The 16,623-nt window shown below is 46.8% G+C and overlaps 1 protein-coding gene across 1 annotated transcript in view; it reads right to left on the bottom strand.

Annotated features, from left to right (window-relative positions):
* LOC149337696 (uncharacterized) overlaps nucleotides 1-16,623 on the bottom strand; it is a 327,912-nt gene that overhangs the window by 12,473 nt on the left and 298,816 nt on the right. Inside the window, exon 6 of the mRNA XM_089554495.1 lies at nucleotides 12,060-12,312. Within this exon, the coding sequence (XP_089410621.1) occupies nucleotides 12,060-12,312 (253 nt within the window). The remainder of the gene's footprint in view (nucleotides 1-12,059; nucleotides 12,313-16,623) is intronic.

The following is a 16,623-nucleotide window of genomic DNA, read 5'->3' as shown; positions in this document are numbered from 1 at the left end:
ATTGGTAATGGTGATATAATCATTTTTTTTAGAGCGTTTGTATGCTGGGGACCTAGGTTCGTTTGCTGCAGGGACAATGCAACAGGGGAGAATTAAGTCAAGGTGTCCGTCATCTCATTTATTTATTTATTTATTTATTTGTTTATTTATTTATGGTACCCTCCGGGCTCGAAGGCATTACAAAAGGGAGTGGGGATACATAAAAAATTTAGCCTAAGCAGCAACAAAGAGGAGAGAAAACAGAAATAAACCAGGGATACATAAAAAAGTGAAAACACAGGAGGGCAAAAAGATAAGAAATGCAGCGGTAATAAATTAAAACAGCATGTAGACAGTGAAAGCCAATTTTATACAGTATTGAACAAACACTTACACAGAAAGAAACATTAGGGACTTTACGAAACGCAATATTATTAAAAATACCTGCGATTTCGTGGGGGAGGTGATTCCAGCTAACATAAGTTCGGGGTATGAATGAGTCATGAAAACATTTGGTGTGACAAGATGGGATTCCAACTTTATCACGGTTATCAACGCGTGCTGATATGTAACATGGTCTTGACAGCAGCTTTTGTTTGAGAAAGGTATTGTGGTAAATTTTATTAAAAAGACACAATGAAGCTATTGTGTCTGCGGTGGGAAAAAGGCGGTAGGGACAAACTTGATTTCATTGCAGTTACACTGCTCGTTCGGTGATAATTAGAAATAATAAAACAGCATGCTCGGTTCTGCACAGCTTCGAAGTCTGAAACGAGTGAATCGATGCCAGGGCTCCAGACATACGCAGCATATTCTAACTTGGACCGTACCAATGTTTTATAAAGTAGTAATTTTATTGAACTAGATGAACGTGAGAAATTTCTGGGAAGGTACCCAAGCATGCGATCAGCGTTATTTATTTTGTATTTTGTGAGTTTTCCAAGACAGGTTATAAAAAACGTAAACACCCAGATATTTATAACATGACACGGTTTCTAGAGACACGTTGTTAATGTGATAAGTAGAAGGGGCATTAGAGAGACGAGAAATGCGCACATGTTTACACTTATTGATGTTTAGTGGCATGTTCCAAATAAAACACAAGTCAAGAACCTTGTTAATGTCGGGTTGAAGACAAGAGACATCATTACCATCTTTAATTTCGCGGTAAATAACACAATCATCTGCAAAAAGATTAATTGAAGAATAAATGTAAGCCGGTAAGTCATTTATATCGATGAGAAAGAGGAGGGGCCCAAGAGCTGACCGCTGAGGCACGCCAGAACGGACAGGCAAAGAATGCGAGTTAATATTGTTTGCTGTTATGAATTGTGAACGGTTAGAAAAAAAGCATTGTAGCCACGCAAGCACCTTGGGGTCTGTATTGAGACTTCTTAATTTAAGGAAGAGAAGCTCATGCGAAACAGTTTCAAAAGGTTTGGAGGAGTCGAAAAATATGCATTCTGCCTGAGACCCGTGGTCAAGGATGCAATGAAGGACATGTGTGAAACATAATAGCTGAGTTTTGCATGAAAAAGGCTTACGAAGACCCTGCTCGGCAATTCTGAAAAAGGAGTTAGGTTCTAAAAAAAAAAAAGATGAGATGAGAATATATGACGTGTTCTATGATCTTGCACGGAATACTAGTGAACGATATAGGTTGAAAGTTATCAGGAGAATATTCATTTCCGTACATATGCAGTGGAACCACCCTCCCAATTTTCCGAACTTTGGGAATACAACCTGTTCCAAGAGACTGTTCAAACAATTTTCTAAGAATTATTCAAAATAATACTTTGCATTAATTGAAAACATCGAATTAATGCTGTCAACACCGCAGGAAGACGAAACTAAGATTTTCTGTGATGCACTGGATGCCTGTCGCGTCGAATATAACTGGATCCATAGGAAGAGCAAGAAAACAGGGCGCACGCGATGAACAAGAGAAACATTACTAGAAAATGCCGCAGGAAATATATTGCTTAGAACAGAAGCACATTCGTATGGAGGAAAGGCAACACCATCAAAGAGAAGTGAGTGGTATAGTAAAAGGGTCTTTCTTGATAACTACGTTCCAGAATTGTATATGATTATTGACCAGCATAGCAGGCATCATCATCATCATCGTCATCAGCTTGACTACACCCACTGCAGGGCAAAGGCCCCTCGCATGTCTCTCCAATTAACCCTGTTCTTTGCCAGTTGCGGCCACTGTATCTCCACAAACTTCTTAATCTCATCCGCCCACCTAACTTTCTGCCGTCCCCTGCTACGTTTGCCTTCTCTTGGAATCCACTCCGTTACCCTTAAGGTCCAGCGTTTATCTTGCCTTCGCATTACATGCCCTGCCCAAGCCCATTTCTTCATCTTGATTTCAACTAGGATATCATTAACCCGCGTTTGTTCCCTCAGCCACTCCGCCCGCTTCCGATCTCTTAAAGTTGCACCTGACATTTTTCTTTCCATAGCTCGCTGCGTTGTTCTTAACTTAAGCTGAACCCTCTTTAAGAGCCTCCACGTTTCTGCCCCGTAGGTGAGTACCGGTAAGATATAGCTGCTGTATAGCAGGCAAAACGTGGTTAAAAAATGTGTCCGTTGCGTTTTTTAGCGCAGCTTTGTACTCTGTAGCTGCGGAAAAGTAGGGCTCTCATCGTTGTTTAGAATTCAACAACTTAGCAGAGCGGAGGAAGCGCTTGTTTTTATTGGAGAGTCATTTTAAAACATTATTAAACCAAGGTGATTCCCGCTTGCACTTTAAAGATCTTAATGGCACAAAAGCGTTAATGAGATGTTCAACGATATCTTTAAACAAATCCCAGTTAGTGTAAAGAGAGCGCTGTGAAAAGCCTGGTAAGCAACCTTGCAAAAAACGAGCTAGTTCGCAGTTAATAGCGTTAAAGTAAGCCCACTTGTAATCTCTAATGTGTTTAGTCTGACTAACTCGGATACACAGAGGAATTTGTACATCAAAATGCAGTAAATAATGATCTCTGAGACGAGGTAGGTAAAAAATTGAATGGATAAGATCAGGCACGTTAGTTAGAACAAGATCTAAAGCATTCGATGCGGATAAAGTAGTTCGAGTAGGTTTAGAGACTAACTGCGAAAGGTTGAATTCCATAATAAAACTTTTTACACTCCGTAGAGAAATAGCTGAGATAAGGTGAAGTATTAGTCCACACGATACTAGGGTAGTTAATGTCGGCAGCTAAGACAAAAAATTAGGAGTCACTTTGGCGACTAAAGTGGTGCAAGGCGAAAGCCTTAGTACAGCATTCTGTCACGAATGTGGTTGTGAATGATGATTCAAGTGCTGCCAGCGAATGACGCGTCCATTGGCTGTCTGCGTGTGTTATTGATGTCTGGTTAACATGTTAAGCTTCGCCTGTAAGAGTGGAACGCGACAGCGTCTTGCAACGCTGCCAGGGAGTCCACAGAACGCCATCGCCAATTCGGCTGTACGCCTTGCTGGACGGTAAATTAATTTATTGAGGAAAGGAAATGTATCTATCTCGCATATCTGGGTGGACACCTGCACCTCGCCGTAAGGGAAAGGGGGAAGATGGGAGTGAACGAAGACGCCGTATTAGCTAGACGCGCCTTTGTTCATTCCAAACCATTCAGCTGGCATTACGGAGTGGCTAGCGTGCTCGTATCGCACTCCGGAGACCCTGGTTCGATTCCCCAACTCGACCAATTTCGTTCTCGGTTTTATTGATTTATGCGGTCTAACTAGAAAGGTTAATTAGGCTATTTCATATATATGTTATTGTATTTCTATCCATCGTGTTCTGTCATTCACCTGTCAATTGTTGGAACTGTCTAGGATGTTCGACACAACGTATATGAAACGAGCAACGTCGAACTGAGTGGGGAAGTGCGTGGTGGTGGAGCGAACGCGGTTTCGTACTTATCTGTTTTTTTCAGCAGCGTCTTCTTCCGCGGACGCTTTCTTTTCTTTTCCTCTTTCTTCTGACCTCTTCATTCTCCTCTATCTTAATTAGGCTAATTGATTAATTAAGCAATTAACTAAACTCAGTCCAACTTAGTTGGAGCATCACTGTACGATCCCTTTGATTGGTTGCATGGTTACTAGCCAAAGTACAATTGGCCCCATTTGAAATTCGCTCACTGTGACGTCACGAGCATTTCGACCAATTGAAAAGCGTGACATTTTCTGTCGACAACTGCTTACAACGATGAGGCATTAAAGGCTTCCGCCTTAATAGGTGAAATCGTACAGCGATCATGTTAAGGGCATCATGCAGTTCGTCAACGAACGTTGGGCTCGAGGACGAGGGACGGTAACATATACCCAAAATCATTCTCTTAAAACGTACGCTATGTTCCGCCCATACCAGTTCAAGGCTAGTTCGAATATTAATAGATGATGCTACACTGTTATCCGCGACAGCTATTAAAACACCTCATTAAAACACGTTGTAGCGTTTTTACAGTCCGATAGCTCAATGTCCGCTATCTTGGAAGATAGCCACGTTTCGGTTAGTAAGACATCAGCATCACATGAATCAATGATAGGATTAAGTTCATCGCGCTTGGGCAGTGGAAAAAAGATTAGAAAGCGAGTTGCCTGTATCGGACACCGGTCCACTGCCCCTCGCGAAGCCCTACGGAGCGTAGGTCGAGACAGAGGTACCGTGAATTCACTGCTGATTGTGGACTGGTGAAGAAGACAACTGAGCATTGTGTTCAGCATTGTGACGATGGAGCGATAACGTGACTTGAGTTAATATCAAGAAAAGTTGCTGGTTCCCGAAGATTAGACTCCATGATAACGCAGTCGCGAGCAGGGTTATAACTGTAGCATTTGTTTTTAATGTACAGTTTGTTGTACCTAAGCTTGTAAAATTAGTCCTGACCCTTAGCGAATTGAAGCAGCTGCTTCCTGGCCTGACGTGTTTCTAACGAGTAATCTTCACTTACGGTAATACCTTCTACTTTAAGTTTGGCTGACTGGGATAGAATTTGTTGGTTTACTTTAAAGGACCAGAATTTCTCGATAACTGGGCGACATTTGTTATACGAAAATGCACCAGTCCTATGAGTAGGTTCAAACGCATCCTTCGTAAGCGCCGGACTGACGCTGTTAGAGATCACGTTCAAAAGCTTGTCTTCCGTTCTTTCCCATGTTTCCGTTGCACTGTCACGTAAGCCAAAAAAGAATAGATTGTCTCTTCGCTGCGCGTCTTCAAGCTGTGACTGACTAAGCCGTAATTTAGCACTCTCGCTAATCAGGTTATCAGCGAGTTCGCGCAGGATCAGCAGCTCTTATAGATCGTCGTCAGAAGCAGAAGCTTGAAGTTCAACTGCCGACAGCCTCCCAACGATATCGGAGATATTCTTGTTCATAGATTACTAATTTTCTTTTATTTCAGATATGGAAGCAATTAAGCGTTACTGTTCGGTTTCCATTCCAGCGTTGCGTGAGTTAACGTTCTGTAATAAAGTTAACACGTCATTAAGCTTTTTCTGCACAGAGTCATCCGTTTCACTGTACCTAGAGCGCGTACCAAGGCCAGGGTTAAGTTCGATATCACCCGAACGCAGAACCAGCTGAGCACACACATCAAATGACTGCACATGCAAACCTAATAGCACTTGTGGGCGTGCGAACAGCACAAGACAAACACTGCTAGATTTCTTTGCAAACATAGGAACATCATTACTAACCTGCATGAACAAACGCATGCGGTCAAGCAACCATACCACAATGCTGTTCACACGCCCACTGGAAAGCGCGGGCCGCTGGCGTTCCTTTATATCGAGAGGAAATGGTGATGTCGTGGGCCATGAGCTGAACTTCTGCGAAAGAGTCACGGTCCAAGAGGGTTACCAGGACGGGTCATATAAAGCCATGTCAGCAAAACAGCAATAAGGTGCAGGTGCAATCCAAGCGGTGTCTATTGGAGCGGTAGATGCCACGTAGATCTGAAGATATCACGCTATCTGCATGAACAAACGCATGCTGTCAAGCAACCGTGGACGATGCTCTTCACACGCCCACTGGCTTTAATTTAATTTAAATTATTTAAAAGTTCCCTGCAGTTCCAGTTTATTATCAATGCCAACTTGTTTTGTGTGTGTGTGAAGTGAGAAACCTGGTTTGCGTGCGCCCCATGATGCGGGGCTTGTCTCTTTTTTTCGATCCAGGGAGTTCCGCCGTACCTGCGACGTCGACGGCACGGAGCTACCCTGGCTCGTGTCCATCGTCTCTTCAGATGCGCTGGACGATCGTGCAGACTGCACGTAGGTCTTTGAGTCAGACGTCGCCTCGTGGGAAGAGGTCTTGAGGCCCGCTGCATCGAGAGGCAGCATGACCTGCTTTGGAGGTGGTGGAGTAGTGTCAGCGACTTCAACCTTGGGCGAGGATGGCTCCGCCGCAGCCTCACTGCGCGAGGTTTGGGCAGGTGCCAGAGGCCGGTGTGATGGACCACCTTGTCGCACCACATCGGCGAAGCTTAAATGTACAGTGAGAGAAAATTGCTTATCGTTCTGATTTGTGTTTTTGCCCCTTTAAATTAAATTTTCCCTTTTTCTGTCTTCCACGATGGGCAGGAGCCGGAGTAGGCTAGGTGTTCGCCATCGCTGTTAGCGCAGCGGCACTCTGCTTTGCAGTTTTCTGAGGCGTGTTATGTTGAAGCACATTTCGCGCAGGTTTTGCGGCCCCGACAACTCCGGGAGCCATGGCTAAATTTTTGGCAATTGAAACAGTCTGTGGGGTTGGAAATGTAAGGTCTCACGGCAATCTTGGTGTTCCACACTTCGGTGGAGTCGGGAAGTGTGCAAAAAGTGAAAGTAAGTACAAGGTGATTAGTTGGGATTTGTTTGTTATCCTTTGTTATTTTGACCCGCTCACCTTTGGTGACATTTTGATCGCTAGGCCATCCACAATTTCCTCTTCGGTGTTGGCTAGAAAGTCTATTTCCGAGATCCCACTATGGACATTGTTTAGACACCTGTGGGGTGTGACGGATACAGGAATGTGCCGAAATGCCACAATGTTGGAGAGTTCAGGAACCTGAACATTGTGGCGTATTTATAGGAGAAATTCTTCCTAGCTACTTTGGTCACCTTATAACTGGGGCCCAAGGCATCTTTAATATACTTCGCAACTTTGAATAGTTATATTTTCCTAGCTGGTTTTTAAGAATCTTCGCTGTGGAGCATGTGATATTTCGGGAAGACTTCGTTTGTTCTCCGTGCAAACTGCCTGGTTACACCGGTCTTCCCTCTCTTGAGGGGGCGATCGTCTTATGAAGGAGGGGAGCCACAGGATATGTACATTATCAGCTAGGGTGCCAAACAACCAATACACAGCCTAACAAGGGGATGGGACAAGTACTTGTAAACAAGCACTGCCCACGCCAGCTGTACACCTTAACTATAACCATATATGAGGCAACTCAGGGTAGTGGCATCACAAGGTTAACCCTTGTCACCAGGAAAAGTAAAAAATGAATTTAGTAGCACACAGAATAGTTATGCGAAAGGAATAGGAAAGTGAAAGATAGAGGGGAGGAGAGAAAAAGGCGACAGCCGATTTGCCCCGGTCGGGTCAGGCAGGAGGTGCCGTCTACAGGAAAGTGGAACCAAAGTGATGTGTTGCCTCCGCCGAGGGGCTTTCATGGTCTAAGCGCCCGGCATCGGCAGGGTCCCCTTTTCCCCGGACACCGCGATGCCACGCACGGCTAAGCGCGGGTGCTCGGATCCGTGGTGAAACTCTGCTCAGCATCACCACCTTGCGGGTATATCCATACTGATCCTCAGGAAGCTGTGGTGTCGCAACTGACCAACACCTGCTTGTAGCAGATGCCCCTGCGGGGGTCAGGTCAAAGGTGCCGTGACGTGATTGTCAATTGTGGACGGGAGAAGGAGCCGATCAATCATCCTGCTTAGTGTGCAGTGAGCCTGGAGTAACGGGAGCAGAGACACTATCGTGAAATGGAGTACATCGAGGAAGATTATTTTCCGTGAAAGCGCAGTCGCGAGCAGGGAAATAGCTGTCGCATTCACCGTAAATGTACAGTTTCTTGTAAGTAAGCTTGTGAAGCGAGTCCCGATTTCTTGCGCAATGAAGGAACATTTCCTGGCGAGGAGTGTTTGTAACGAATAACCTTCACTTGCGGGGAGGCTTTTATACCTGATACTGGTTGATTAGGTGTGACGTTAATAGACCAGAAGCGGGCAGAGTGAGTGAGAGGACCAACGCGGGTTAATGTCATCCTAGTCAGAATCAACAGGAAGAAGTTAGCCTGGGCCAGGCATCTATATTGAAGGCAAGATAACCACTGGTCCCTGAGGGTAAAGGACTGCATTCCAAGAAAAGGAAAGCATAGAAGGGGGTGGCAGAAAGTTAGGTGGGTGGATGAGACGAAGAAGTTTGCGGAAATACGATGGCCGCAGGTGGCAACGGACAGGTTTTACTGAAAGACATGAGAGACGCATTTGCCCAGCAGTACGTTTAGCGAGGTTGATGATGATGAGTATGATTTGGATAAGATTTGCTGCTTCGTTTTAAAGGAACAGAACCTCACGATACCTGGATGCCCGTTTTCGTACGGGAATTCTGCAATCTTCTGAGCACGTTTAAATTGATTCCTCATAACCACCGGCCTAAAGAAGCTAGAAATTATGTTTAACAGCTTTTTATTCATGTATTCCCTTGTTTCTGATGACCTGTCACGAAAGCCGAAAAACAGTAGGTTGTCCCGCCACTGGCTGCCTTCCAGCTCAGATTGACCAAGCCGAAATATGCCATTTTGACGAACCAGGTTATCAGCAAGTCGATGCAGGGTTAGCACCTCTTACTGAGCCATGTCTGGGGCAGATGATTTAGTTTCAACAGCTGAGTGCCTGACATCAATATCAAAGATGCTCTTGTTCAATGTTCTCGAACTTTCTTTTATTTCAGTAACGGAAGGAACTAAACATGGCTGCTCCATTTCCATTGTAGCAGTGTGTAGGTTGCAGCTTCTTAATGAAGTTAACATATCATTGAGCTTTTTCTCTAGCGGTTCATCAGATCCATTGCCTTTAGAGCGCGTAGCAACAACAGAGCCACCGGAAAAAGGTCCGGATCAAGCTCTACTCCTCCACACTGCAGGAGCATCTGACCACAGACACGAAATGACAGCGCAAGCAAGCCTAATACCTCCAGTGGGCGAGGGAACACCAGAAGACAGGAATTGCTAGATTTCCTAGCAATCATGCAAGTGTCATTACTCCCCTGCATTAACAAGCACATGGCGTCAAACGACCCCTGGAAGCCGTGAGCTGCTGACGTCGTGTATATTCAGAGGAAAAATAATGATGTCGTAGGCGATGAGGTCCACTTATACAAGGGAGCAGTGATCCAAGAACGTTGGCAGTACAGGTCACATCCAGTGCAGTCACATTGACGACCATCTTCTACAGGCGTAAAGCGAGTGGTGATGGCTAGAAGATTAGATACAGCTCAGATCTGAAGACATCCAGCTATCTGCATGAACAGCGGCATGATGCCAAACAATCACAGAACGATGCTGTTCACACGCCTGGTGCTAGGCGCGGGCTGCTTGCGTCCGTTTATTTCCAGAGGAAGTGATGATGTCGTGGGCAACGAGCTCTACTTGTGCAAGGAGCAGTGGTGCAGGAAAGTTGCCAGAACAGGACACATCCAGTGGAGGCACCATAACGGCCGTCAACTACAGGCGTGAACGCAGCGATGATGGCTGGAAGATTTGATACCGCTTAGATTTGAAGACATTCGTCTTTCAACACGAAAAAGGGTATGGCGTCAAACAACCGCAGAACGATAATGTTCACACGACTCTTGTAGGGCGCGGGCTGCTGGCAACTGTTTATAAACAGAGCAAGTCGTGATGTCGTAGGCGAAGATTTGCGCAAAGGAGCAATATTGCTGGAAGGTTGCCAAAATAGGCCACATCCAGCGCAGGCAACGTAACGGCCATCCTCTACAGCGTAAACGGAGTTGTGATGGCTGGGCGATTTGATGCTGCGAAGATTTGAAGATATCTGGCTGTCTGCACGAACATGGGTATGGTGTCAAACAACCGCAGAACGATGATGCTCACACGACTGCTGGAAGGTGCTGGCGGCTGGCGTCCGTTTATATCCAGAGGAAGTGGTGATGTCGTGGGCGAAGTGCTGCACTTGTGCTAGTTAGCAATGGTCCAGGAAGGTAGCCAGAAAGGGTCACATCCAGCGGAGTCACAATGACGGCCATCATCTGCAGGAGTAAACGGAGTGATGATGTGTGGAACTTCCATGCTGCGAAGATTTTGAAGATATCCGGCTGTCTGCACGAACAAGGGTATGGCGTCAAACAACCGCAGAACGATGATGCGCACACGACTGCTGGAAGGTGCGGGCTGCTGGCGTTCGTTTATATCCAGAGCAAGTGGTGATGTCGTAGGCGAAGTGCTGCACTCGTGCAAGGGAGCAATGGTCCAGGAAGGTAGCTAGAAAAGGACACATTCAGCGAAGTCACCGTGACGGCCATCATCTACAGGAGTAAACGGAGTGATGATGTGTGGAACTGCGATGCTGCGAAGGTTTGGAGATATCCGGCTATCTGCACGAACAAGGGTATGGTGTCAAACAACCGCAGAACGATGATGCTCACACGACGGCTGGAAGATGCGGGCTGCTGGCGTTCGTTTATATCCGGAGCAAGTGGTGATATCGTAGGCGAAGTGCTGCACTTGTGCAAGGGAGCAATGGTCCAGGAAGGTAGCCAGAAAAAGGACACATTCAGCGGAGTCGCCATGACGGCCATCATCTACAGGAGTAAACGGAGTGATGATGTGTGGAACTGCGATGCTGCGAACATTTGGAGATATCCGGCTATCTGCAAGAACAAGGGTATGGTGTCAAACAATCACAGAACGATGATGCTCACACGACTGCTGGAAGGTGCTGGCTGCTGCCGTCCGTTTATATCCAGAGGAAGTGGTGATGACGTAGGCGAAGTGCCGCACTTGTGCAAGGGAGCAATGGTCCAGGAAGGTAGCCAGAAAAGGACACATTCAGCGGAGTCACCATGACGGCCATCATCTACAGGAGTAAACGGAGTGATGATGTGTGGAACTGCGATGCTGCGAAGATTTGGAGATATCCGGCTATCTGCACGAACAAGGGTATGGTGTCAAACAACCGCAGAACGATGATGCGCACACGACTGCTGGAAGGTGCGGGCTGCTGGGTTTCGTTTATATCCAGAGCAAGTGGTGATGTCGTAGGCGAAGTGCTGCACTTGTGCAAGGGAGCAATGGTCCAGGAAGGTAGCCAGAAAAGGACACATTCAGCGGAGTCACCATGACGGCCATCATCTACAGGAATAAACGGAGTGATGATGTGTGGAACTGCGATGCTGCGAAGATTTGGAGATATCCGGCTATCTGCACGAACAAGGGTATGGTGTCAAACAACCGCAGAACGATGATGCTCACACGACTGCTGGAAGGTGCTAGCTGCTGCCGTCCGTTTATATCCAGAGGAAGTGGTGATGTAGTGGGCGAAGTACTGCACTCGTGCAAGGGAGCAATGGTCCAGGAAGGTAGCCAGAAAAGGACACATCCAGCGAAGTCACCGTGACGGCCATCGTCTACAGGCGTAAAAGGAGTGATGATGGCTGGAACATTCAATGCCGCGTAGATTTTAAGACATCCGGCTATCTGCGCGCTAAAGGCTTTGTTTTCAATTTTTGCTTATTTTTTATTTATTAATATTTAATGCGTTTTATGGAGCATAAATTATGCATTCTTGTTCTCCTTTCTTTGAATAATGCAGTCCACTAAAGCACCTTTATCGTGGTCATAAGAAAAAATAAGCATTAGATAAAAAGTTCACTGTGAGATCCTGTTGTGGTTGGAGAATGCATCTATGATATCGGTGAGGGAAAGTGTTTTTTAGTGCCTCTTGCTATAGCCCTGCACATTTTACGAAGAACATACGTCGAAAGCTGTAAGCGCTTTACTCGCATAAATAGCATCAATGCCGCGAATCGTACAGCAAGCCCAGCACAAATGGATTGCCTTCGCTTGTCGCCAAAGACTTACCACTATCATGCTGTAAAGATCCATGCCTCTAACGTGGTAGCGCTTGGGTTGGTACATCTGGTGGGAAACCACATCGATCCCCGCTCCTGTGTCGACCGTGATGTGATTCTTGTAGTACTTGATGTAAATCGTGTACACCTCGTCGGGGTCGGTGGAGGGTGGCAGGTTTAGGCGTATTTCCATTCCATGGTCTGGGCCTGGTTTTGTTTTGTCTTGGTTGATAATCGGGTACTCGCGAACATCAAATCTTGGTCTAAGAATAGAAAAAAAAGCATGTACGTTCTTTGTCAACAAAATATATTATAATGAAGTGCATTCGCATGGGATTCTACACAGAATAGCGACAGCGGACTCCAAACCTGCAGCGTAATATCACCATCTGCCGGGCTGGTGAGTAGCGATCCATAAGTATCAGCAGCACAAAACACAAAACAGGAAGAAGAAGGAGAGGATAGTACAGAGCGCTGAAAGGGGAATTCTTTGCAGTACATTCCACATGGGTCTGCTCTGCGCATGCCTGGCCGTTGCCTAGCAACGGAGACAGGCGGGAACAGGCGTGTGGCCGAGACGCAGCGAGGTGTTTTGCGCCACTTTACCTGTGGCACGGAGCGCCATGGAGACTGTCGTGCCGGCGGCCCCTCAAGTTTAAGCATGCAACTGCAGGACTTGAAAAAGTGTGGGAACACCTTGATCGGCTATGCAGACTCCAGGGAGGTACATGAACAGCTGTTAATGGACCTTGCCTCGACCAATATGTGCTTCTATACAGAGCACTCCGTCAAACCAAAAGGTATGTTCGTTCGTTGGCGGCGTACAACCCGCACGCCCGTAAATAAACCCGTGGTTTATTTACAAGTTTATTACACAGGTCGTCCGGCCGAAAAGCCGTCGGCGTCGGAGTTATCGGCACCGCGCGCCGACAATAATGGGGCGCTGCGTAACAACGATCGTATCACGCTTATTTTCGGCTGCATAGCGGTTGATGATTCATTGGTGTGTGGTAAACGATGACGAGCTAATAAAATCATTGTAAGTGATGAATTAAAGAAATTAAAAAAAAATTGGACAAAAAGGTTCAAAGGTGCCAAAATGCTCAGATTGGAAAGCCAATGCTTGATGATGTTATGTAGATCTTGTGTAATTGATTAATGAAAAATTAAAACAATTGTAAAATGAACAATACATAGAAAACTAAAAAACACTGTCCATGTGTGTGAAATGCTGCTGCATCATACCCTTAACGGAGCTTTAGTGTGCCCCTAATTTTTTGTATCTGCGCAGGCAGGCTGCTGTTTAGCATTAAGCGTGGGCATGTTGTTGTGAACGAAGATGTGCCGTTCAAAGTCGTCCAGATCGTGGACAAAGGTTGCCTCTTTTCACGAGATCTCACAAGGTCCAGAATTCAGGACTCCCGTAGGTAACATTTGTACATGGTGATGTTACTATATGGGGCATCTTAAAAAGGGGATACAGCTTGGAGACGATACAGATAATAGAAGTTGGTCAAAGGTTTAGGGCAATCCGCCAATGTGGATTAGATTTGTAATAAGGGAGTAATTACTCACTGACATCCACTCGAGCACAGCCTTAGGGCGACACAGGAAAGCTATACAGCTTTCTCAGAAACTTCGTAGTTAAATAAAGAACTTTAACTACCAAGTATCTCAGAAAGCTGTATAGCTTTCCTTCGTAGCCGTAAGGCTGCGCTCGGGTGGATGCCAGTGAGTAATTACGCCCTTATTAGATAATAGAACTGCACGCATATATCTCTTGCAAAGCAAAGTGTGGAAGTTGGGCTTGCCGCACGAAATCCTGCTTATGCGCATTCACGATGGCATGCCTTCTCCTCAGCCATATATCACTGCGACAAAGCGAGCAAACAGCGCATAGCATACATCCGCACCAGTCCACGCTGATCAATATCATTACTATTGTCACGTTGTAGTGACGGCAGTCCAGTGGTCAGGAAGACGCCAACGAGTCTTGGTAACGAAGCTCTTTATTTCGGCTGACTTGCGCCCGAAAAAGAACTGAGTCACTCGGTGGTGGCGTAAGCAACAAACGTGCTCGTCAGTCGTCGAACTACGAATGCCCGCAGCTCGCGCCATAGCTCAATTTAAAGCAACCAAGGAAACTTCGAGATAACAGGTCAAGGTCATCTACAGTAATCTAGAAAAACGTAGATGCTGCTCTTCATGCCTGTGATCTATCGAGATTAGTCCGGCCGCTTCTCGCGTCAAAAACAAAAATGATAACACCCCTTTCCTGTGGCCTTGAGCGCGAACGAACGGACACTAAAAAGATACGTGGCATTACTCCCCTCTCAAAGAAGCATCGGCTCGATGCTTTAAAAATGCAAATGAACATGGAGAATGCAATCTTTAAGTCCTTTAGCGTTCATTATAGGGCTTAAGGCTTACTACATGTACGACTTCCGGGCGTGTGCGTCGTCGCTGAGATGCTGTCGTGCCGTCGGGGATGACTTCATAGTATAGGCCACCAATGCGGCGGAGAAACCTATACGGGCCAAAGTAGCGTCGCAGCAACTTTTCACAAAATCCACGGCGGCGAATTGGTGTCCATATCCAAACACGATCACCTGGCTTGTAATGCGTGTCTCGTCGGCGCGTATTGAAGCGTCGGGCGTCGGTGTGCTGCTGGTCTTGAATGCGAAGCCGCGCAAGTCTTCGGGCTTCCTCGGCACGATGAAGGTAGGCGGCGACGTCGAGGTTGTCTTCGTCGGAAACGTGCGGGAGCATTGCGTCGAGTGTTGTCTTGGGCTTCCTGCCGCATACAAGCTCGAATGGGGTAGACCTGGTTGTCTCCTAGACGGCAGTGTTATAGGCGAAGATCACGTAGGGCAGAATGGTGTCCCATGTCTTGTGTTCGGCGTCGATGTATACATGGAGAGCATGTCTGCGATGGTTTTGTTCAGACGCTCTGTGACTCCGTTGAATTGCGGATGATAGGCAGTTGTCCTCCGATGGCTTGTCTGACAGTAGTGTAAGATGGCTTGTGTCAGCTCCGCTGTGAACGCCGTAACTCTGTCTGTGATGAGTACTTCGGGGGCGCCGTGTCGCAGGATAATTCGTTCAACGAAAATTTTTGCGACTTCTGTTGCGGTACCATTAGGCAACGCTTTTGCTCCGGCGTAACGGGTCATGTAGTCGGTGGCCACGTTGATCCACTTGTTTCCTGATGATGAAGTCGGAAAGGGGCCGAGGAGGTCCATCCCTATTTGCTGGTAGGGCTTAGTTGGAGGTGGTGAGTGGATCAGGAGTCCGGCTGGTCTAATCGAAAGCGTTTTGTGTCGCTGACACTCATGGCACGTTTTCACGTAATGGGAAACGTCGGCAGCTAGCCGCGGCCAATAGTACTTCTCCTGGATGCGGTGCAACGTGCGAGCTATGCCGAGATACCCTGCAGTGGGCTCATCATGACATGCCTGCATAATTTCTTGCCTGAGATTTTTGGGCACGACAAGAAGATGCACTGTCCTGTTGGGCGCAAAGTTCTTCTTCAGGAGGACATTATTCTGAAAGACGAAGGAGGACAGTTGGCGCTTGATCCCTCGGGGAGGCGATGCGTCTTGCCTTTCAAATAATCAAATAGGCGTTGCAACTCAGGATCCGAGCGCTACTGCTGCGCGAAGCTGCTGGCGCTTACCGGTCCTAAGAAAGCGTCGTCGTCTTTTTCTTCCGGTGCTGCGTCTACGGGGGCTCGCGATGAGCAGTCTGCATCGGAATGCTTGCGGCCAGATTTGTAGACTGCAGGTATGTCGATTTCTAGAATACGCAGGCTCCAACGAGCAAGGCGGCCGGAGGGATCTTTCAAATTGGCCAGACAGCACAGAGCATGGTGATCGCTCACAACGTTGAATGGTCGTCCGTATAGGTAGGGGCGAAATTTGGCCGTATCCCAAATAATGGCGAGACATTCTTCCTCGGTCGTCGAATAGTTGGCTTCTGCTCTCGACAGTGAACGGCTAGCGTACGCGATAACTTTCTCCTCTCTGCCATTTTTCTGAACGAGGACCGCTCCTAAGCCCACACTTCTTGAATCGGCATAAATTTCGGTTTCGGTGTTTTTACCAAAGTGTCCAAGCACAGGCGGGGTCTCTAAGCGGTGTTTCAGCTCTGTGAAAGCTTCCACTTGCGGCTTAAACGGCACGTCAGCCTTGGTAAGTTTGGTCAAAGGTTCAGCGATGCGCGAAAAGTTCTTGACGAATCGCCGGTAATAAGCGCACAATCCAAGGAATCTGCGTATAGCTTTCTTGTCATTAGGCTGTGGAAACTCTGCGTTCGCAGCCGTCTTCTGAGGGTCTGGGCGAACTCTATCCTGGCTTACGACGTGACGAAGGAACAGCAGCTCTTCGTAAGCGATGTGGCACTTCTCTAGTTTCAGTCTTAGTCCTGAAGACTTGATTATTTCCAGCACTGTCCGAAGCCTTCTTGGATGGTCTTCAAAGCTTAGAGAAAAAAACAACGTCATCTAAGTAGACTAGACAAATTTGCCACTTCAAGCTTGCGAGCACCGTATCTATTACTCGCTGGAACGTCGCTGG

The sequence above is a fragment of the Amblyomma mixtum genome, chromosome 7 (genome assembly GCF_055824585.1).
Source record: "Amblyomma mixtum isolate Tamu chromosome 7, ASM5582458v1, whole genome shotgun sequence".
Classification (NCBI taxonomy): domain Eukaryota; kingdom Metazoa; phylum Arthropoda; class Arachnida; order Ixodida; family Ixodidae; genus Amblyomma; species Amblyomma mixtum.
Note: the sequence above shows the minus strand (reverse complement) of the source record. Positions and strands in the feature narration are given on the sequence as shown.